Below are 21,782 nucleotides of genomic sequence, written 5' to 3'. Positions count from 1 at the left end.
CGCCCCACTGGGCTTGTTTCATCATGCAGTGTTAAACTGAAATAGGGCCTGTGCCACGTAGGTGCCAAAGGAATGGAGAGAAGCTGCCTTCCCCCTTAGATCTTTTCAGGATTATTTTCATTAGGGCTGGCAGAGTAGGCTTGCCTCCTCAGAGAGTCCAGGAGGCTAGCGCGTCTTCTCAGAATCAGAGATGATGAAGGCTGGGCTCAGGTGCCCTGGTTAGACGGGCCTTCCACCCCCAAAGCCTGTCATCTTGTTTGTTTTCGTTCATTCAAAAATATTCATCTGGTGCCTGCTAGACGATAGGCACTGAATGTTCAGGAATGAATAAAACCAGGTTCCTGGGCTCCTGGGCTCCCAGCTTTTTGGAGGGAGACGCACAAGCAAGTATTATTCTCTGATGCCATAAGGGCATGGATTCTTCGTAATAGAGAGACTTTTGAATTGTTCACAAGAGCACCCGCTCTGGATAGTTTAAGAGGAAAAGAAATTTATTTATTTATTTAATTTTATTTTTCAAAGATTGTATTTGTTTATTTGACAGAGAGAGAGAGAGAGGGAGAGAGAGAGAGAGGGAGATCACAAGCAAGGGAACAGCAGACAGAAGGAGAAGCAAGCTTCCCGCTGAGCAAGGTGACCGACACAGGGCTCGATCCCAGGACCCTGGGATCCTGGCCTGAGCTGAAACAGACACTTCACCGACAGAGCCACCCAGGCGCCCCTGGAAAAGGAATTTACGAAAAGCCATTGGATAGCTGACAGAATCTGGCACCAAATGAAAATTCTGTCTCAAATCATGCCGTAGGACAAACTCTGAACTTGATGTACTAGGTCCTTCTTCCGCACCAGCTGGCATTGCTAAGAAAGAGAGCAGGTCTAGTGTCCAAGGATGAGGTGCCTTGGATTTAAGGATAGAGGGGGAGTTTATGAGTATAAAATCTCCTGTAGAGTTAGGAAAGAACAGTTTTCATTCTAGACCTATGACAAGGCCACAAGCAGGGAGCTCCTAGCTTCTCATTTTTCTCTTTTGCTGAAATCAAACTGACCAGACCCCAAATTATCTTTAAGGGCACAGATGCATTTAAAAAAAAAAAAAGGAGAAAGAAAAAAAATCCCAGAACAATTGCAAAAGTACCTTAGGACTGTGTCTGTTTTATCAGAAGTGTCCAAAAGATTATTCTAGCAAAAAGGATTTGGAGGTGCCAAGGACACGTTCAGTGTCCTGGCCAAGTCCCTTTGTCAGCCAGCGTCCCCTTCCCCTGCCGCCACGACAGCCAGCTGGTAACAGCTAGCTGGCGGATGCCCCCAGCTAGACAGGAGCCACCTCACGGGGAGGCCACACCATCACCCATGCTGCTCTAGCTGAGACCGCAGGGGAAGAGAGCATCTCTCTAATCTCAGGAGACCTGCTTCTGCCCTGTGGGGCCAGAGGGAGCTCCGTTGTGCATCAGGAACGATGGACGAACTTGCAGGGCTCCGCTAAAACGGCTCCCCCTGCCGGGCACGGAGCGGACACAGCAGTATTTGCTGAGCTGTCTCTGCGGCCGGGGCTTTGCTCGAGGCTCCTGTTTGGGGCTGGGCCGCAAGACAATCCTCTGCCCAGGGAACCGGCATTCCGAAGGGATTGTGCGGCAGAGAAATCCTCTGAGTCTTTTCTAATGGCAGAAGGTGACTCAATGACTCAGCACTGAAAGAAAGTTCAGGGCAGGACTTGAATTAGAAAAAACAAACTTACTATGGACTATGAGAAACAAACTGAGGGCCACAGAGGGGAGGGGGGTGGGGGAATGGGATAGGCCGGTGATGGGTAGTAAGGAGGGCACGTATTGCATGGTGCACTGGGTGTTATACACAACTAATGAATCATCGAGCCTTACATCAGAAACCGGGGATGTACTGTATGGTGACTAACATAATATAATAAAAAATCATTATAAATAAAAAAAAAAAAGAAAAAACAAACTTAAAGAATGAGGACCACCTGAGAGCCTGGCCTGGGGCCACAGAGGTTAGCACCAGGGACAGCAGCCCGCCCTGCGGGGGGCCTCTGGGACCCTGCTTCGGCCCCACCCACAGCTGCATTCAGGGGGTCAGGGGTTGTTCGATTACTTAAACTACTTATTGATGATTTAAGACAATGGCCCCTAATTCTTGGAGCTTCTTCCCATGGACAGCTGGGGGCTGTGTCCCCTTCCCTCGAAGCTTCTTTGACCGGGACTTGGCGAACGTGATCTGTGGGTCTCCTGAGGTGCATCCCAGAAGGCCATGCAGCACTGACCTGCCCTGTGAGGAGCCCCACCACCCTCCGCATGTGGACGAGGCTGCATGTAGGCGTGCTGGCCGACACTTCCAGCTGAGCCTAGCCTTCCAGCCGCGTGAGTGAAAGAAGCCTCCAGATGATTTCAGGATCCTGCTGTCGCGTTGTCTTCCGCACAGTGTCCCCAGACTTGCTGGAGAAGAGCTCAGTTATCCACCTTGGGCCCTGGCTGGATTCCTGACCTGCAGAACCCGTGACCACCGTAAAATGATGGTTTTACACCGGTAGCTTTAAGGTGGTTTGAAATGCAGCAAATAGCTAGGACTTGGTAAATGCATCCCCTGCATTTAAAGTGAGGGAACCGAGCTCAGAGAGAGAGAGGAAGTCATTAGGACAGAGTCACACAGCCAGCACAGGGCACAGCTGGGGTCTACCTCTCACCTGTGTGAGCGCAGAGGCCCTGCTGTTCCATCCCTCCGATCTGCCTGGCTCCTCGGGGTCATACTTTAAGAGGCAGTTTGCAAACTAGAACATATTCAAGGGATGTGGCCCCACCAGGCTCCAGGAGGGACAGCTGAAGGGACTGGGGACGTTTGGCTTTGACAGAAGATGTCTTAGTGGAATCTATGGGTTGTCTTCAGATAGGCAGGGAGGATAGGAAAGGACAAGCATTGTGGCCCTAGATGGGGAGTCGGGAGCAGAAGGCTGTGTGGGGCAGGGTCTGGCTCGGTTAAAGGAAGAGCTCTGCTGATCACTCCTGTTGGAAGAAGACGGGGCTGTCCAAGGAGGATGGGAGTCCCCATCCCTGGAGGCGGCCAAGGACAACTGGATGTCCCTGGGTGAATGCTACGAAAGCAAGGCAAGCCACAGGTTGGAACAGGAGCACAAGACTTTTAGAACTCCCCCCACCTCTGAGAGATCAGGATTTAGGCGATAGGAAATATCCTCACTTACTCGAGTTGTCCCCAGGATGACTGCGGGCACAGTTTGCTCAACGTGTCCCCACGGGGAAATGCCCACCTGTGTACTCAGGTTTGATTCATCCCCTCCAAAAGCTTTTTATAATCACGTCTTTTATGAACACTGACAAATTAAATCAGTCCTACTCTGGTCACTGCTAAAAACCCAAAGGCACTTAGATTCGAATGTACCATCTTTATTATTCTGAAAAGCACAGCAGAGGCGTCTTCGCGTCTTGGCATGGGGTCGGGATAAGAGATTCCCCACTCTTGTGTCAGGGAAGGAAAGCGCAGCTCTTCTGAGCCAGGACTGGCTAAGCCTGGGCCACTTTGAGCACAGTGTCCTTGGGTCAGGACATTGATTTGCAGCTTTCTCTGTTAGACAGGGAGAGAATTTTCATTCTGCCTACAGCCTAATGGTTTTAGATGAACGGATGTTGTGGCATCCCGGTTGGCCTGAATGCATGTGCTTCTGTCTCAGCTGCTCACATGTGTGCGCTCTGAGACATACGGGCTCTCCCAGCCTCACTGGTGGCCTTTCAGGGAGGTTTATCAGCTGAGCTGCTTAATAAAATTCCTTATTCCCTGGTCTTTTCTCTGCAGATCCTGATTTAGTAGATAGGGTGGGGCTGGGTGTCTGTGTAAGCTGGGCCCAGGCGGCTCTGGGACCAGTTCAGCTTGGGAAGCTCCTGGGTGGGGAGGAAGAAACAGCCCCTTCGTGCGGAGGTGTTTGTCAGGCCAGATTATGCTAAGGTTGGCCCTGCGCTCACACCCGGAACTGACGTGAAAGTACCGGAAGCTGGGAGATAGAAGACTGAAAGGCAAGTTGGGCCCCCCACCCCCCAATCCATGGCCCAGGTTGAGCAGGCAGGGCGCGGTGGCTCTGGCTTCTTGGCCTTTGCTCTGTCCTGAGCCTTCAGGACTCGCTGCCCACCAGGTTCAGCAGGGCGTTCTTGTAGTCGCCACTGGTGTCTCCCTGAGGACAGGAGGGACAGGGGAGTCACAAGGGGTATTTGTCAGCTGCGGTTATTACTAGGAGTCGTGCTCCTTGGGGAGAGGTCTGGCACATCCTTGTGCGGGGTCCTATGACGCAGGCCCACACTAGGTCACCCGTCTTCTTGTTGCCATCTCAGGATACTTCTTTGTATCTCCTTTTGATTCCCTTACTAACTACCGGGGAGCTTAATGTAGGAAACGAATCGCAGACGCAGCCCTGCTCTGCAGCAGGGAAGGCATTTCGATGGCCTCCTAGCCGCATCGGCTGCCCCAGGGCCCTTCCCCACGTTCGGCTCAGGACACGAGCGTGCCCAACCATTCATTTATTCGACACCACCCATCATTTATTCAACGCCTGCAGCTGCGGATCAGGGAACCGAGGCAGCAAGCAGGCTGCCCAGTGCCACACCTGGAGGCAGGGGGTGCAGTGGGGAGAGCCTGGGCTTTGGGGCCACGCAGAACCTGGACCACAGCTCTGTCATGCACTGACCCTGTGGCTGGGACGAGTCCTGTCACTGCCCTGAGACCTCTTCTCGCCTATCAAAGGACGGTGATGCTGACATGAGCCTTGCTGAAATGTGGTGAGGCGTGCACAGCAGGAGAAGCGTGGGCTTGCCTGCACGGCAGCTGGCTCACGTAGGGGTCAAGTGGCGTCTGTCTCCCAACGGGATTGACCCCACACGGCCAATGCTGAACCCCATTTTTGTAGTCTACCAGGTCCCCCTTGCTATTAGGCAGGTCCTGATAGGTCCGGCTGGCCCGGGATCTGCACACAGAGCCAGGGGATGCCGAGGAGGGCCTATCACCCAACTCTTTTTTTATGTGCTTGAGGAAAATGGGAGCAAGAGGAAGGCCACTCGGTGAGTGATGGGGCTGGGCTAGTTCCATGGTCCTACGCGCTGTAGCAGTTTCTGCTGCATGGGAATCACCTAGTCCTTAACTTTTAGCCAAATTTGCTTGTACAATCATTTGGGCCTGAAATCTTCTGGTAGTTTTGAACTACATTTTAAATTTCTCCCTTCCTTCTTTCCTTTTCCTTCCTTCCTTCCTTCCTTCCTTCCTTCCTTCCTTCCTTCCTTCCCCCTCCCTCCCCCTTCCCTCTTTCTTTCTTTCTTTACACAATTTTTGTAATACAGTGTTTTTGTTTTTGTGTTGTTTTGTGCTTTTTAGAAAGTGATTCATTTTGTCTCTTTAACTGCGTGTGTCTAAAGTTATACATGCGGTTTTTATAAATTTTCCTGTTAATTTCTAGGCAGGGTTTTTAATGCTGGTATCACTGTTGGAAATCCTTTTTGCTTTGATGACATCTACAGAGAGTGGTCTATACTAAAAAGAAAATATTTGGCCACCTGAGTCACAATTTCAACTCACTTTTCTTAAGTGACAACTGTAGGCAAAACCTAAAGAGGGTGGGCCTCTGATATGTCTAGACAGGGGACGTTATTATCGATTATATTGATCGTGTGCGAATTAGCCTGCTAAGTCTTTCTCCATCACGAAGTCTACACCCTGGACGGGTCAAAGTGATCCCTTTCGCTCAGTGTGGCTGTGCCTCTGAAGTCTGACTGTGGCTCCGTCTAACTGTGGTGGTGAGAAGGTAGACGGCACAGAAGCTACGGAAGGTTGAAAAAATCCCTAACACCCCCTGGAACTGGATGTTGGCAAAGCCATCAGCAGCCCGGGCTGGTCTGCGGGTCGCCCTCTTGTCTTTTGACAAGACTGGCTGGAAAGCCAAACACCAGGCAAAGAATAATTCCGCCCCTCACCCCCACCTACCCACTGCCCCTTTCTGAAACATCTTAAAACAGAAATGTCTTTTTAACATGTTGTGAGCTATGTGTGTCTTGGAAAGTGTGGCTGACAGCGGACATTTGTAGAGTAACTAGAGACTTGACTTAAGAGCCAATGGAGACTTAGGGATATACTTCTCAAGGTTTGACTTCTCTTAATGAAATGATCAAGGCCTCGTTTGCATTAATTTCTAGAAGAGCTGTTTCTCTCAACGTTACGGCAGTGTGATGGTGTGGTGGTCACTGTGCGTTTTCTCAGCTCCAGAACGTTCACTGACTGGCATCTGGTTAGGTAAGCTGCGGGAGCCCATCTGATTTATCTCTGTAAAATTGTACTGCTAGGAGTACTTCAGTCTGGATTTTGAAAGCTGCTGCCCGATTCCTACTGAACAATTACTGTCATTGACATTCAGTTGTGGTCTCCTTAGCAAGTGCTCCTGGTGTCGTTTCCACCGGGGCAACCATAACTCAAGTGCAAAGCCCACTCTGGGCACCAAGCACAGGGGCCTCCATGGTCTGGTCTCTGTGCGTCCGCCCAAGCCCCCTCCAGGTCCTAGCCACAGTGACCCGCTTGCCGATCCCCATACACACCGTATGGCCATGAGTGCACGGGTATGACCCCCGCTGGGAGGGATGGACACATGTGACGTAGGACTCTGGTCCCAGCATCCGCATCTCCCAGGAGTGCCTCACACTTGGGGTAGAGTTGGGAACTCCCGACTTACTGCGATCATGCTGCCGAGGGTCTTGCCGTACACCTTCGAGAACTGACACTTGATAAGATTTAAGTCAATCTCGCTCCTCGAAACGATGTTTCTTATCAGGGTCCCATCGCGCGTCCCTGCTCCCTGGGCAAGACGAAGCAACCAACCATCACTGCCTGCCTTTCTGGTGTGTCTCTGTGTTGACGGACACATCTGTGCTCTGGGGCCGGGGGGCTTTCATAGGGGGCTGGAGACGCGGGAATGAGCCTCTGCTTCAAGAGGGAGAAGCACTGGGAGGGGTGCCTTAGTGATTCAGGGCTTCTGTTCCCTTCATCTCTTCTCCCTCACCCACGTTTCTGCCTCTATTGGGAGCCAAATGCCCCAAAGTGCTGTTTGTGTGTGGATTGCCACATCGGATTCTAGACTCGGAACACTCACTGCTCCAAGAATAAGACTGCTTCCTAGAGGGACAACGTCAGGAAATCCAGCCTACGTGGCCAATTCACAAGCAGGATCTTCCTGCCTACTTTCATCTTTAACTAGTCTCCTGTCAGATGGCGCCAATGGCCAAGGGAACCCCACGCCCTCTCTCACGTCCTGGCCAGAGAACTTGGGGCTCTAACTTCCGGTGGTGGCCGCGCACAGAAGGTGGGCACTGACTTCGGGCTCAGGGAATTCCTCTGACCATCTTCCAGTTTGGTTCTAGGTGCCAGAAACTCCACCTATACGAGTGGCTGGGATGTCTGTTTGAATGCCCTGTGCAGCCTCTTGGACGACAGACAAACCCAGCTCGGCCCCCCTGGCAGGCGCATGGAAGTTGAGTGCCGTGTGGGCCCATCTCCCTCTGACGCCCATTCAAAGGGCGCCTTCACTTCCTGGCAGTGTCGACCTGTGTGCTCTCCAGGAGGTCACGTGGTGGATGAACAGGACAGCTGGGCTGGCTTGGGTTCAAATGGAGGCTCTGCCAGTCACCCGCTGTGTGTGACCTTGACCACAAGCCTCAGTTCCACCATCTCTATGACACGGATTCACAGGATTGTGGTAAGAGGTCGGTGCAATGCACACCTGTGAAAACACCTGCTCCAATCCAGCCCTCAGGAGATGCGGCTTCCCTTCCCCGGACTCAGTTTACCCTTTGAGAACTACGCATTCTGATCACTAGAGGCTGGAATTAGAGCAGACCCAAGTGTGGAAGGGAGTGGTGGCTCTGAACTTGGCTTTGCAGTTGGTGCTGAGTAGGGCTGAGAACAGGGGGCACAGAAGGCAGAAGAGTTACCTTCAAGGCGTAGTACAGTCGCTCTGCGAAGTAGCTGTGCAGGTTCCGGGTGCATTTCACTGGCAGACAGGAGAGCTCTGTTAACACCACGGCCGTAGGGGGCATTGCGTACAAGTGTGTTTATTTACGTCTTGCCTCGGATCTTAAGTGCGAGCATTATGCAGCTCTTGGCCTATTTATTGACGTGTTGCCTAGTTCCCAAACGAGAGGCTTGGCATTGGGTGGGGTGGGGCAGGGAAGGAAGCCTGGGGCGCTGGGCGCAGGTCCAAAGGCACAGAGCGGGCAGGCGGAGGGTGAGGTGTAAATGCCCTGGGGTCTGCGGGGCTGGCCCATCTGCACATGGCTCCATCCAGGGCAGCCCCTGGGCTCTTACACCCCAGGGCCAGCTTTGCCAGGAATCCAGCCACTCAGCTCCATGGAGGAGCCGTAGTTATGGTGACCACTGGCCTCAGAGTGCCCATTCTACTCGTCACTTAATCTGGAAGGTCCCTGTGTTTGAATTTCCATGTAACAGTGGGGCCCAGCCCTGGAGCACTAGGGCACTCAGGGACATCTGGCCCAGAGAGCGGGCCCCTGTTTATTGAGACTAGGCATCTGGGTAGGGAGCTTGGCCCTTTGGCTCAGGGCAGCAGAAAGAGCGTGGGCTTTGCATGAAGGAGGCAGGTGTTCCAGCTGCCCTGATGGCATGGTGTGACTTCATTCTTTGACCTGCCTGCCTTGCACTGGCCTCGTCTGTGGAGTGAATGGTGGGAGTCTTCTAGGAGAAGGGAACAGGCAGTGCCTGGCCCCATAGGGCGCTGGACACCTTTGCTTTGCCCTGCCTGAAGATTTATTCAAGACGTTGTTCAAACTCAGTGCAGGGGCTGACTCGCCGAGATTAGAGCAGGGGGTGTGCTGAGCTGCTCAGCAGTCAGAGCCTGCGGGGGACGAGCAGATGTCCCAGTCCACCCTGAAAGGCCTGGACACTTTGTGGAGTTCCCCTGGCTGCCCGGCACAGAATGGGGACAGCCTGGGGTGGAGGGGAGTGCCCTAGGCCTGGGGCCCTGACCTTGGCTCCACCATGGGAGGGAGGACAGGTAAAGTCCCTCTGCCCCTGGGCCTCAGCTCCTCACTGTGCAATGACTCCTCTCACTGGGACCTCAGTGCTGCACCCCAAGATGTGGTCTGGAACAGGTCCTCCTAAGTAGACCTGACGTCATGCTTGAGGGAAGGCTGTCAGTGCTCCCCAGGGTCAGAACATCAGTCACTGAATTTGGACTCCTACTATACATCATTTCTTCAATGAGCCACTGAGACAGAGACCAGGCCCCTGGCTAAGGTCGACAAGCGACTTTCTTTAGGGCTTTATAATCAGAACCATTCGTTCCCTGTGTGGCTGCTGCGGGTGAGCACAGGCCCTGGGTCAGGCATAATTGTGCAAATGTGCACACGCATTCATATACTCACAGATTCTCACATGTGCCATGCTCACACTCATGCTCGCGCACTCACACAGCACAGGGATTATGGGGCAGGACACGGCATACTGAGGACACGAGGGTAGCAGAGTTCCAGTGTGCTGGGCTGAAGGGTACGTGTGTGTGGCCTGGAGGGGGACAGGTCCCTTGAGGCAGACATAGGGACCCAGTCGCTTGCTATTGCCACCCTGGGCACTGCCCCCCCGCTGGGCCCCTGGCCGCGGACACTTGCATGTCTGAGCACTGAGCCCTGTCTCTTACCCACTGTGAGCATCGCCTCCTCCAGGGAGCCGTGGGTCTCACTCTTGATGCTGTCCTCAATGCTCTTGCTGGCGATCTTCTCATATTCCTCAAACACTGTAGAGAGATGTCTTCTCTTAAGGGATGTGCAGATCTCAGTGTGACGCCCCCAGTGTCTCAGCTCTGAGACTGCACATCCATGTGTCACCCCTGACCCTTGGTTGCCAGGGAAAGGGTCCCAGTCTCCCTGGCTGTCTCCCCAGCATCATGAAAAGACAAGGATGCACACTGGATGGCCTGCGTGAAGGGACGGGCCCTGCAGCCAGGGCACCCTGCTGGAACCCTGCCCCCTCCCTCCCGGGTACCTCTCATCAGGTGTGTGGCACTGCGTGTGCACAGGATGGTGATGAATTTCATCTCGTCGGTCCCGTGAATCTTCTCGCCCGCTGCGTACAGATCCTAGCATTGCGGCAGCCACAAGAAGTCAGTGAAGGAAAGCAAGGAGGTGAGGGTCAGCCCCCATCCACCCACCAGGTCAGCATTCTCCTCTTGCTATCCCTGAGAGGTTAAAATCTCTTCTGGATACTGGGTCAGAAGCTCCTCTGGGAACTCCCCTGCCTCCCCCTGGAGCTTTGCTCTGCCTCTGGGCATCTCTAAGCACTCTGCCAGCAGACCGAACTAGAGCGATCTGAATAGTGCCATCTGGTCCCCAGGTTCATGCGCTGTTCCTGCTAGGACAGAGCTTCAGTGGACCCCTTCCACATCCCTCCCCTTCCTGTTCCTGAGTCTCCCCAACACCCTCACTTTCCTTCTGGAACACCAGAGGGTAAAGGTCTGCAGAGAGCTGAGCTGGGTCCCAGCCTAACCTAGTGTCAAAGAAGACCCGAATGGACAGAGGGGCTGGGTGAGGCTTCCAGACTTTTGCCCCCAGAGGATGGGGCAGGTGGCCCACAGGGCGGAAGCTGCTGAGGGTGTATGTACGTAGCCTCACCTGTGCATCTTGGACGGCCTGTCCTGGGTCCACAAAGCCACTCACATCATCCCTGCTGCCCTAGGAACAGAAGGGGTGGCTGTGTCAGCAGGCTAGCCCAGCAGAGCAGCTGGGGCCGCGGGGAGAGCCGGGCAGGAGGGCAGGGAAGTCTCTATTGCTTTTTGGCTGGGGGACTTTAGCAGGCTGGTTACCCTCTCCAGGGCCAGATTCTGTCATCTGTAAAATGAGAGTAGTAAGGGCTGCCTCATAAGGAGCTGGGGGATTTGGTGAGCTAAAGTAAGCGGAGTGCCAGGTGTGGGGTGTGGTGTGTAGGACCTGCCAGGTGACAGGGCACTCTCCTCCCAGTTCTGGGGAGCCCCCTTGTGGCTATGTCAGGGACATGCAGGTGTGAGGATCTTCCAACCACTCTGAGAGGTATCCAAGAAGCCCAGGCCACTGGGGCTGTACCGAGGCCCTGACTCCACCCCACTCCACCCCAAGAACCGCTCCCTGGAGCCCAGCTGTTGGGGTCCTTCAGTGCGAGGCACGCCCAGAAGCCTGGGCTCTGATACCTGTAAGAGGCACACCAGGATCCTCTCCAGGTAGCCGCTGGTGTCTGCTTGGATGTCTTCCTCCAGGCTGGACCCGTAGTCTGCAGGGGAGACAGGACCATGAGGCACAGACCCACTTTCCTCCTCCCAGCCCCATTTCCCACACTTATCCCAATCAAAGCCTTCTGGTAAGGACGTGTCAGTGGCGTGGACACACTGCCCAGGTGTCTGAACGGTAGCAGCTCCACCCCCAGGCGGTCATTCAGAATGAGAAGCAACCCGGCTCGAAGCGCAGTGACAGGCCAGGCCAGAGAGCCCGCCGGGGCTGCCGACCGAGCTCCACTTCATTTGAACCTTCAGGCACATTGTCTACCAGGCAGAGCACATGGAGGCCAGGCTGGCCTCTGCTTGCTTTGCATCCCGTAGGCTCCATGATAGTTGGCCTGCAGTCCACGGCCCCCATTGCAACAGGGCCCTGCACGGTCTCCAGGGTCAGCGTGTGCCTGGCCAGGAAGGAGCCAGGTGCTGACACAGCCCGGGACCCACAGCGCTGCCAAGCCCTCGAGGGGCAGAGAGTGTGGGGTACATGTCCCTCTCCCCAGCACCCCTTGGGCTTCAGGGGGCTTAGAGACCATCAGGCACAGGACTGGGCACACAGCAGGTGCTCAGCACCCAGGTGTAGAAAGGCCTGGAAAGGGTCTTTTGCAGCAAGGCCCAGTGCACTGCTTGTCCCTCATCCCCTACTAAGCTGCCAAAGCTCGTGGCCATTCCCACGTGAGCCTTTACGTCCAGGCCCTGCACCCTCCCTTACCCTCCTCGTAGGCCTTCATTATCTCCCGCAGCTGGTTCTTAGTCCGAGAAGCCAGGATTTCAATGATGACACCCTCTTTGGTCCCCAAGCCCTGTGGACAAAAATCTCTGTCTGCTGGAGAGCTCTGCCTGGGCTCGCCTGCTCTGTCCACACCCTCTTCTGTCAAGAGGCGAGAGGAAGAGCCCCAGAAGAACAGTCAGTATGCTGCCCCCTCCGATGGGGGCCTCTGCTGGAGGGCGTTACTGGGGGAAGGTGCCCGTGTTGGTCTCCAGGGGCGGCTCCTGTGGGCAGGTGAGGCGATGGGAGAGCTCTGTCTCGGCTCTGCCCTCCGTGCTGGGTGGTCTCCAGCATGCCACTCCACCTCGCTGAGCCTAGGGGTCCTCATCAGTCCTCAGGGATAAAGAGCCGGCCCACCCCGAAGGTGCATTAGCAAGAACAGATGGAAATGCAGGGCAGGCACAGCCCGTGAGTGTCCTTTCAATGGAGATGATTATACTCGCTGGACCCTGACTCCCTCCTCACTCTCTGCGAGTGCTAAAGGAGCAGTGGGAGTCATAGGAGATCCGAGGGACCGGGCAGAGACTGCAGATGTCATCCTGTCATCCTGCACACCTGGTCTGGCACTGTCCTGAGAAGCGCTGAGTCTGGCGCCCTCGTGGCCGCGTGACGGCAGACGCCAGCCCGTCTGGGCAGCAGGCTGCAGGCTCACCGGGCTGGGCCATTCCAAAGGGTGGCTGGACGGGAGCTCCGAGGTCCCAGTGCCAGGCTCTCTTGGGGAAGGCGTCCCCAGCAGCGACCCTGCCCCCCAGTCCTTGTAAGCATTTCTGCCCCTTCCCCACCCCACCTGCTTAGTTACCTGCATGGCATCGTGCAGCTCCTTGGCTTCGTATCTGTATGGTGGGTACATGAGGGCCACGATGAGCCTCTCGAACTTGCCACTCAGCTCTGACTGCAAGGTCTCGGTGAGATCCTAATGCAAGAAGGACAGGCAATGATCTGGACGTGGTGCCCCCCTGAGTACAGGGAGCTGGGTGGCAGCCAGTCCTGGAGGCGCGGGCGGGAGTCCTGTGGGCTCTACCATGAGCTGGTGCTGGGGTTTCTCGGGCCAGCAACGTAGCCTCTCTGAGCATTAACCTTACCTGTGAAAGGGAGACAGTGATTCTCCTGCGTTATACCATTGCTTAGAGGACTGGTGGAGAGATGTGTGTGGCTCGACCCAACTCTCAGTGTGGTGCTGGGCACAGTGGAAGCCCGACATACGTGTTTGCCGTTGCTCGCCATCAAATCCCGTCATAGCCCACGGGCACCCGTGAATGCAGGACTGAGTTAAGGAATCGATCTCAGGGCGCTGGTCTCCGCAAGAAGCCACAAGGCCACACCCTGCTGTTGTGCACAGCACAGTGAAGGACCAAGGGCCTTGTCAGACCTGGACTTAAATCCCAACCTTGTTGCTTACAGGCTGTGGGATCTTGAGCGCTTACTCCTGGAACCTCAGTTTCCCCTGATACCGAATGCAGAGAATGATGTGCAGTTGTGAAGATGAAGAGAAAGAAATTATTAAAAAAAAAAAAAAAAGCGCGCATTGGCGCCCCCCTGGAATGTTCAGGCTTCATCATTCACCTTCCTGCCTTAAATCTCCAAACTAAGGACCCGCAGCGACAGAGGCTCTGGCAGCCACGTGATGTGTGCCTTTGTTCCTGTGTTTAGTAGTAACCCCAATGCCTGGCTCTGTCCTGCGGTGGTGGAGGGAGGGAAGAGAGAAAAGCATCCAGCGCATGGGCTCCCTGCCCCTGGAGTTCCCTCGAGGCAGAGGGAGCCGGCACAGACACAGAAGCTCTGGCGTGAAGAGCGCGTCCCACACCGGCACCTCTGTGCGTGGGTGAGATGGGCATCCCAGGCTCTGGGACCAGGGTGAGCCAAGAGTAGAGGCAGGGCCACAGCTCAAGGATGGGGCCATGGAGCCAAAGTACAGGAGCTCGGTGAGAGAGACGGGGGTGGAGGGGTGGAGCGGCCCGCAGGCCTGCTGCCAAGCCAGGGGTGTGGGGAGCCGTAAGTAACGCAACCAGATAAAACAGAGGGTGGCTAGTGGAATTTCAACTTCAGATACACAATTAATAATATGTTTAGTATAAGTATGCCCTATATGCCCCTTGCTTTTAGAAGCTGGCCTCTAGACAAGGGTCTTGTCCAGAGCGAAGCTGCTTCCCAGGCTGTCTCCGGCCGCAGCAGTGCCCCTAGCGCCCCCTCCCCCATGGAAAGCCTCCTGTCCCGCTTTACCTTGCCAAACTGTGCCTTGAAGGACTTGGCGATTTGCTGCCGCTGGGCGTTGCTCCTCTTTGTGAGCACATCGATGATGGCCTGCTCGTTGGTCCCTGCAGGGGTGCACAGTGTGAGCACCCCCACTGCCCCTAAGGGGGCTGAGGAGGAGGGAGGGCAGCTGCTTGGGGGTCAAGCAGTGGGCACCCGCGGCCTGGAGAGCTCCCAAACCTGACGATTTTCATGGTGTAGAGAGGACCCCTAGGCAGTAAATCCTTCTGTCCTTCCCGCACCTCCCGCCCACACGGTGTTGGGGTGCTGCCCAGGGCCAGTCTCACAGTGGTAGAATCTGAGGACCCTCTGATCATCTGGTCTGCTCCGGACATCCCCGGGGCCTCTGGTGCTCAGACAGGAGGACCTTCTACTCTGTCCTCTCTCGTGCTGGTGGCAGTGGGGGCAGGTCAGGACCGAGGCCCCAGCAAACTAGATCTGAGTCCTGGCCCAGCAGCCTCGTTGCCAGGGCATCTGCTCTCTCCTTTGGGAAGTGGAGGGAACAGCAGAGATCTCACAGGAAGTAGAGGCCATGAACATGCCGCCAAGGTTCATCTAGAAAGCACGGCAAGCCCTGGCTGGCTTCAGGAATGCGCATCCCGGAGACCGCAAGGAGGCTGCCTGTGCCCGGCCCAAGCAGAGCGGGGAAGCTACGAAAACCGCGCGGCCCAGTTCAGCCCCGCAGAGCTCCCAATGTCATCCCATCCAGAGTTTCCAGGGACACACAGGTCCAGAGTGCCTGAGGCCATTCTGTGAGTGTGAAAGCTCGGACCGATTGGGGTGAAGTTGCCTACGCAAGGATGCCCAGGCACGCACAGCATGACATCCCCCTCCCACCCTCATGACTCAGCCTTTCTCTTCTCCAGCCATGTCATTGGGTGGGGTGTAGACTAGTGATGCTGGGGCGGGAGCGCCCGAGCGCTTCTCTGGGCCGGGAGTCCATCTCGCGAGCGTGGTGTCCCCTGGCCGCCCCCCTCCAGAGCCGCGAGGATCGTGGTCTGGAGCAGAGCGGACAGACCCCAGAGAGGCACAGCCCTCCGCGGGCAGGTCTGCGGACATCCACTCACCGATCCCCTTCATGGCTTTGTAGAGGGTCTCCGCGTCAGGGTCCGGGTTAAAGTGGGGGCTGCCCTTCACCGTAACGCCCTCCTGTTCCATCTGCAAAAGAATCCAGGCTTGTTCAAAGTGGGAAGGCCCGGGGGGGCGGAGCAGATCACCAGCCCACTGGGTGGCCTGCCCCTGCCCAGTGACCACCGGCTCAGCCCCCGCAGGCCGGCGGCTGAGGCTCCGGTCCCTCCTGCCCCTGCCTGGCTGGGCTCTCCCTGACTGTCCACCTTGGGTGAAGGGAGGCCTGAGGGGTCCTGCTGGCCCAGACCGCAGCGTCTGGATATGACAGTTACCAGCAGATACGTGTCGAGGAAGGGGCGCCTTGGTCCTCTTGCCACTAAGTTGCCATAAGGCTCTCTCACTTCGGGGCTGTGGAAGCCTGGGCGGTGGAAGCCTGGGCGGTGGGGGTGGAGGCCCCGTGCGCCTACGAGGTGCCTTGGCTAAGGGAGGCCTGTCCTGTCAGTTCGGCCGTCAAGGAGGACGGAGGGGCCTCTTGAGGAGGAGTGAGGCAGGGCCAAGCTGGTCAGCGCCGCGGGGCCATCCTGAGAGCGGAATCTCAGCCTTCAGCACCAGTGCCAGCCCTGCGGAGTCGGGGTACGTGGACTCTTGACGGTGGCACTGTGGCCACTTTCAGAGCTGCCACCTAGCCTTTGGTGTCAGGAGGAGGGAAGAACCGGGAAGAAGTCCTAAGAAGGGGGGCTGGCCTGAGAAAGGACCAGCAGTGGTTTTATTGGGGTGACAAGGCACGACAACGACCGTGGGTGTGCTCCTGGCCACCTGGCTGTCTTCAGAAGGGTCCTACATGTCTCCCTGCCTCAGCCTTCTTGCCTCAGACCTGCTCTTGGAACTTTTGTGATAAGATTCCCGAGGCTGGGGGAGGTTTACCTGGGGTAACGGGAGCTTGGGAGGAGAAAGGGTGGGGCTATGGCCGGGTGTGAGTACAGGGGTACAGAGGAACAAGAAGGGCAGTGCACCCTACGGGAGGTAGCTTTCTGGGGGTGAGGCAGGCTGCATCGAATCTGCTGGGGGGTCTGTGGCTTAGGCGTCAGCCTCTCAGGGGCGTCAGCTGTGTAGGGAAGCTACCGTTAAGTGAGGGAACCCTGAGAGACCACAGCCGCCTGGCCTGGCTGTGAGTCCCCTCGGGGCTCTGTGGGACTGCCGTGTCACCTCCACAGAATGGCTCTTTGATGAATAGGCTGGCACTAGCCAGAACCACAGCTTGTGGGAAGAAGCCACAAAACCTCTTCTGCCCCCGCCCTGGGGTGTGGGCTCTGGATCAGGCCAGGCCTCTCCCAGCTAGTGTCGTCTGAGGGCAAGCCACAGGCCCTGCCCACCCCCACGCCCGAGCTCTGTCCCGCACCATCCACAGGCAGTGCTGTCAGTGGGAAAGGACCACCCACCCCCAAACCACAAGGACAGTGAACGAGTGAGGACAGGCTTCGTGGAGCTGAATGTGCTGCTTTGAGAGTGTGTAGACAAGGTTGGGAAGAGAGGCGTGGTTTGAGGCCAAGCTGCCTTCTTTCTGAGAAGTGGGTACTCATAAGAAGGTAGAGACCCAGGGCCCCCGGCTGAGCATCCTGACAGCCTAGGGCCTTTGCAAGTCCATAGGCATGGAGGACAGAAGGTTAGGTTTAGAAAGAACTGCATGATGCTCTGAAAATTGTGAAATAAGCACGATAACCAAAGTCCTTGGGCCTTTGACCTGAGCCAAATCTCTAGTCCAGGGCTTGTCTGGCTTTCTAGCCTTGTGCCCTGTAGCATTCCTCAGATAAAAATGAATGATCTTTCGTAAGTATGTGTTTTTGGGAGAGGGATAGTAGTGGAGGGAGATTGGAGATGGGCATTGAATTTGAAGAAGACTTAGAGATTCCTCAGTGGAAAGGAATTTAGTCCCATCGTGTTTGGTCTCCCATGCACCCATTCACCTACTCCTTCTGTCTGCCCCCCCATCCACGCATCTACTTTCCCACCTACCCAACCACCAACCCACTCATTCATTCATCTATTCATCCATTCTCCACCCAGACACTCGATGGCCATATCCATCCATCCATCCATCCATCCATCCAACCATTTATTCATTCACTTAATAACCATGTCCATCCTTCCATCCATCCATCCATCCATCCATCCATCCATCCATCCATCCATTTATTCATTCACTTAATCACCATGTCCATCCTTCTATCCATCCATCCATCCATCCATCCATCCATCCATCCAACCATCCATCCATCCATTTATTCATTCACTTAATCACCATGTCCATCCTTCCATCCATCCATCCATCCATCCATCCATCCATCCTTTAAGCCCTGATTAGATCCTGAAAATACATGGCAGATTGCCATCGGTGGGGCTATCTATAGGGATATTGCTTTCGAGTAAGAGGTAAAAGGTCTTTCTATTCCCTTTGCTTGAATATCAAATGTCTGGTAACAAATTTTCCTATCTCATTTTTAGCCCTGTGTTTCTCAGCAGAAAGTGTTAGAAATAATCCCTTGTGCAGATCCCATCCAGAAGAGCCTGTGTGGTCCCAGAGGTGGCCCAGTGGGATGCCCTTGTTTGTGGACCCTGAGCTGCTTTTACCACCCTCAGCCCTTTGAGCAGCTCCTTTGTGCCAGGCCCCCGTGGTAGATGCTTCAGGGGCCAGAAGAGCCATGCTCATCCCCTTGACATCTCCAAACCATGAATGCCCCGTTTGACAGGCAAGGGAGCGGGGCTCGGAGGGCTTGTCAAGGTGTCATAGCTCGTCAGCGGTGGTGCTGGCACTGGACCCGCAGCCTGACTCAGAAGCTGAGCCCCGTCTACTTCCCCCCACTCTATTGATGACTCAACCTTTTCGGGACAGTGAACTTTCCTGGAACTCTTCACTGAAGGAAGCTTTGCCCACAGGAATGCAGGTGGTCCGGGAGTGCGAGTTCTGGGCACCACCCGTGAGGGGTTCTCTCCCTGCCCCCAAGCCGGCACGCGGCACTGTGCAGCAGGGACCGGCCAGCCCACGGGACTGAGTCACTGGTCTGAGGTGGGCTCCGGTGGGAATGGTGGTCAACCTGCTCCCTGAGTGGGTGGTGATTTTGAGGCACCAAGGAGCCTCAACCTCTCTTCCCACTCCATTGTTTTAGGGGATAAAAAGCACAGTTACCTGGAATCAGACCCCTGAATATCAGCAGGGAGGGGTAGGGCCCCAGGTCTCCCTATCCGAAACGCCCCGCTGTTAGAGAATCTGCCTGGGCCCCATGCCGGAGTGGGCTTGTCCAGACAGGAACATTTTCACTGAGAAGGTGACTCAGTCCTGCCAGTGACTCTGTCTGTAAGAGCTCTGTTCCCAGGAGCTGCCACACCTTTGCCTTCCCCTGTCACGAGGCTGCCCTGGGGAGCCTGGGAGACGAGAACTCCCTTCCTGTAAGAGAGGCACAGGTGGGCCTTCTAGCTGATCTTTCACACCCTCGCCAAGTCCTGCTCCTGGTCCAGCTGGGGGCCCAGAGGACATCTGATCCTCAGCCGGTCACAGGCGGGCTCTGCCTGTGATCTTCCTGCCCCAAGCCAGCTCTCCTGTGGGCTGTGGGTCGCCAAGGCCCACAGTTTGGGCTCTGGCATTGGGCTGCCCAGATTCAAACCCAGACTCTACCACTTGCTAGCATGGCAACTTTGGGCATCTGCTGAGCCTCCTTGTGCCTCAGTTTCTTCGTCTGTGGATGAAGATACCGGCATCTGCATCGTCGAGGTGGCATGAGGCTCAAGGGAGATCTCGAATGTGAGATGCTTCGAGGAGTGGCTGGCATACAGTAGCTCAGGGGTCATCATTAACCTGCCGGGATGGCCAGGTCCCTGCAAGGAGGCTTCTGCCTGCCTGGCTGGGTGGGGCCTTTGTCCCGCTGGGAGCAAGGCCCAGAACCAGGCCGTCAGCTGACTATGGAATGGTGCCCAGCACTGGGCTCTCCCTGCCGTGTCAGTCCCCTTAAAGCACGTTCCCACCGGCCGGGAAGAAACTGGAGGCCGCTCTAGGCCCTTGACCTGTCCTGGCTGCTTTGCTGGGGCCCAGATAGCTGCCGCACCTTGTCCCTCGCTGCCTCTCTGTCCCGACTGTCCAGGCCTGACATGTCTGAACCCAGCAGCCCGTGGGTTGTGACATTTGTGACAGAGAGATTTCCTAAAGCGGGATAAGCCTGGGTCATCCACTGTAGCTCACAGAGAGCCTGGGGGACGGGGGTGGAGAGAGATCTGAGTTCTAGCTGGACCCCTGCCTGCTAGCTGTGGGACCCTGCAAGTCACTCGGGGTCTCCGAGACCCAGCGTCCTCATCTGTGAAATGGAAGGAGCAGCCCTGATGTCCTCGGCTGCCTGGGGATGAAATGAAGGGGTCGAGCCCGCCCAGAAGATGTCATCTGCCTGTCATCTTTGTGTTTTTAACTCCTGAGCACGAGATGGCCCCGGACTCAAACCCAGATGAAACACTCCCAAGAATCTGGTAATTCAGCTGGTGGGAGACTGGGCTGTGCTGTCTTCCCCACCTCAGTCCTTCATCCTCTATAAAACATAGATTTCAGACATTTGAGGCCCTCGTAGGCCAGGTCCTCTTGCCCTCTCTCCTCTCTCCTCAATCTTGATGAATAAACACCATGGATTCCTGGAGGACTGCCTGCCCTCCCATGCCCTCCTGAGGTGTGGGCATTGATGAAGCCTCCAACATCAGCCGATTTGATCATGTTGGTCACCAGCTCAAGGACCTTCAATGGCTCCCCATTGCTCTTAAGGTAAAGCCCAAGGCCCTTAGCCTGCCCTGTGAGGCTTTTTAGGGCCTGCCCTGCCTGCTTCTCTAGGTCTATCTCCCCCTGCCCTCTGCCCTCCCACCCAGGGCTCTCAGGCCATGAGGAACTACTCTCCGAAGCCAAGTTTCCCACCCTTCTGGGCCTTTGCACATACCGTTCCCTCTGCAAGGAACCATCTGCCTGATTCTCCTCAAACACACGCAGGTGCACACATACCACACACATGCACATGTCGCTCAAATGTGATACCCTTTAGCTTCAAGCAGCCGGACCCTCCCTGCAGCAGCTCTTCCTCTGGGCTCCCCCAGCCCCTCAGCTTCCCTTGGTGCCTTTCAAGGTTCCTTTATCTGGGGCCCTGGATGGCTCAGATGGTTAAGCGTCTGTGTTCGACTCAGGTCATGATCTCCAGGTCCTGGGATCGAGTCCCACGTCAGGCTCCCAGCTCAGCCGGGAGTCTGCTTCTCCCTCTTCCTCTGCCTCTCCCCCTGCTTGTGCTCTCTCTGTCTCTCTCAAATGAATAAATACATAAAAAAAATCTCAAAAAGAAAAAAAGTTTCCTTGATCTGTCTGTCCTAGCTGTGAGTGTGTCTAGGCCTGGGGCAATTTCTTCTCCCTTGCCTCCTCAGTGGGCAGCCTGGTGCTTGGCTGGCAGACAGTGCGACTGCTGACTAAGCTGAACTCTCGCCACCAACACCCTGCAGGAACCCTACCCTCCGCCCCTGCTTGCTCCCCACTTACCCAGGCTTTCCACCAGGCCATCTTGTTCTCCTCGCGATCGCCGTTCCCCAGGGAGATGAAGACCCACTCGTCGGCTCTCCCTCTGCTCCGAGATTCCCCAGGACTGGCTCCCTCACGAGCAGGCCAGGTCCTTGGGGTTGGGTGTTGGGTGTGGTGGCGAAAGCAGGCCCCAGGCCCCACCCCTTGCCCTCTGGGCTCCGCCTGGCTCTGGGTCCCTCCTGGGGCTCCCTGGCCGCACCCAGGCACCGCCCGGAGCCTGCCTGTGGAATTCTGCCACTCACTGCCAAACGTCTGGGCTGTGGCTGTTGTGTAGACTGGAAATTCTGAGTCCCAGCCTTTGACGGCCCCACTTAGTAAACATGGCTGTGGTTTCAGACCGTCCTCGCTGGACCTGATCTATAGAAAAAAAAGAAGGATACCACGTCTCCCTTTCTTTTATTGTGCAGTTTCCACACCAGTAACAACGCGGCGGGGAGCTTGGCAAAGGACACACGGACAAGCAACCTCCATTGACTGAGGCATCTCTTAAGTCTGGAGGCCTCTTTAATCACTTTGTGCCTTCTGTCCCCTTGGTTCTTTGCCTCAACCCCAAGAGGCAAGTGTGAGTTCCATGTGCTGCAGGAAGACACGGGCTCCAGCGTTCGGATAATCTGCCCAAGTCCCCCTGCGTGTGGGAAGCAGGGCTGGCGTCCAGCGGTTCTCTGGGCCCCACTCTGCGCCTGCTCTGTGCTGGGTCCCACAGGACGCACGGCCGCCAGCTGGGGGAGGGAGCCAGGTCCCCAGGGAGGAGGTTAATTTTTTCCTCTCTGGAGTTCGCCCTCCCTGGGTCCCCTGATTAGAATGTTCTG

General features: G+C 55.9%; 1 protein-coding gene across 1 annotated transcript; it reads right to left on the bottom strand.

The window, feature by feature from the left end:
• Nucleotides 1–3,397: 3,397 nt before the first annotated feature.
• LOC113259257 (annexin A8) lies at nt 3,398–21,187 on the bottom strand. Its single transcript, XM_026504639.4, has 12 exons — nt 20,935–21,187; nt 15,386–15,476; nt 14,289–14,383; nt 12,868–12,981; nt 12,012–12,102; nt 11,222–11,301; nt 10,671–10,730; nt 10,045–10,138; nt 9,701–9,796; nt 7,983–8,041; nt 6,728–6,850; nt 3,398–4,192 (listed from the first exon to the last, which is right to left on the bottom strand). The coding sequence occupies exons 1-12, from the start codon at nt 20,953–20,955 to the stop codon at nt 4,133–4,135; spliced, it is 984 nt and encodes a 327-aa protein (XP_026360424.1). The 5' UTR covers nt 20,956–21,187; the 3' UTR covers nt 3,398–4,132.
• Between the last annotated feature and the right edge of the window lie 595 nt (nt 21,188–21,782).

This window comes from Ursus arctos, unplaced genomic scaffold, assembly GCF_023065955.2.
Source record: "Ursus arctos isolate Adak ecotype North America unplaced genomic scaffold, UrsArc2.0 scaffold_7, whole genome shotgun sequence".
Classification (NCBI taxonomy): domain Eukaryota; kingdom Metazoa; phylum Chordata; class Mammalia; order Carnivora; family Ursidae; genus Ursus; species Ursus arctos.
This window is presented reverse-complemented; position numbering and strand designations above follow the sequence as displayed.

Coding starts and splice junctions, on each gene's coding strand:
- LOC113259257 (XM_026504639.4), bottom strand. CDS start 20,955: ATGGCCTGGTGGAAAGCCTGG. Junction 12,103..12,867: donor AGCTGCACGATGCCATGCAG/GTAACTAAGCAG, acceptor TTTTGTCCACAG/GGCTTGGGGACCAAAGAGGG. Junction 4,193..6,727: donor CCCTCGGCAGCATGATCGCA/GTAAGTCGGGAG, acceptor TCCTGTCCTCAG/GGAGACACCAGTGGCGACTA.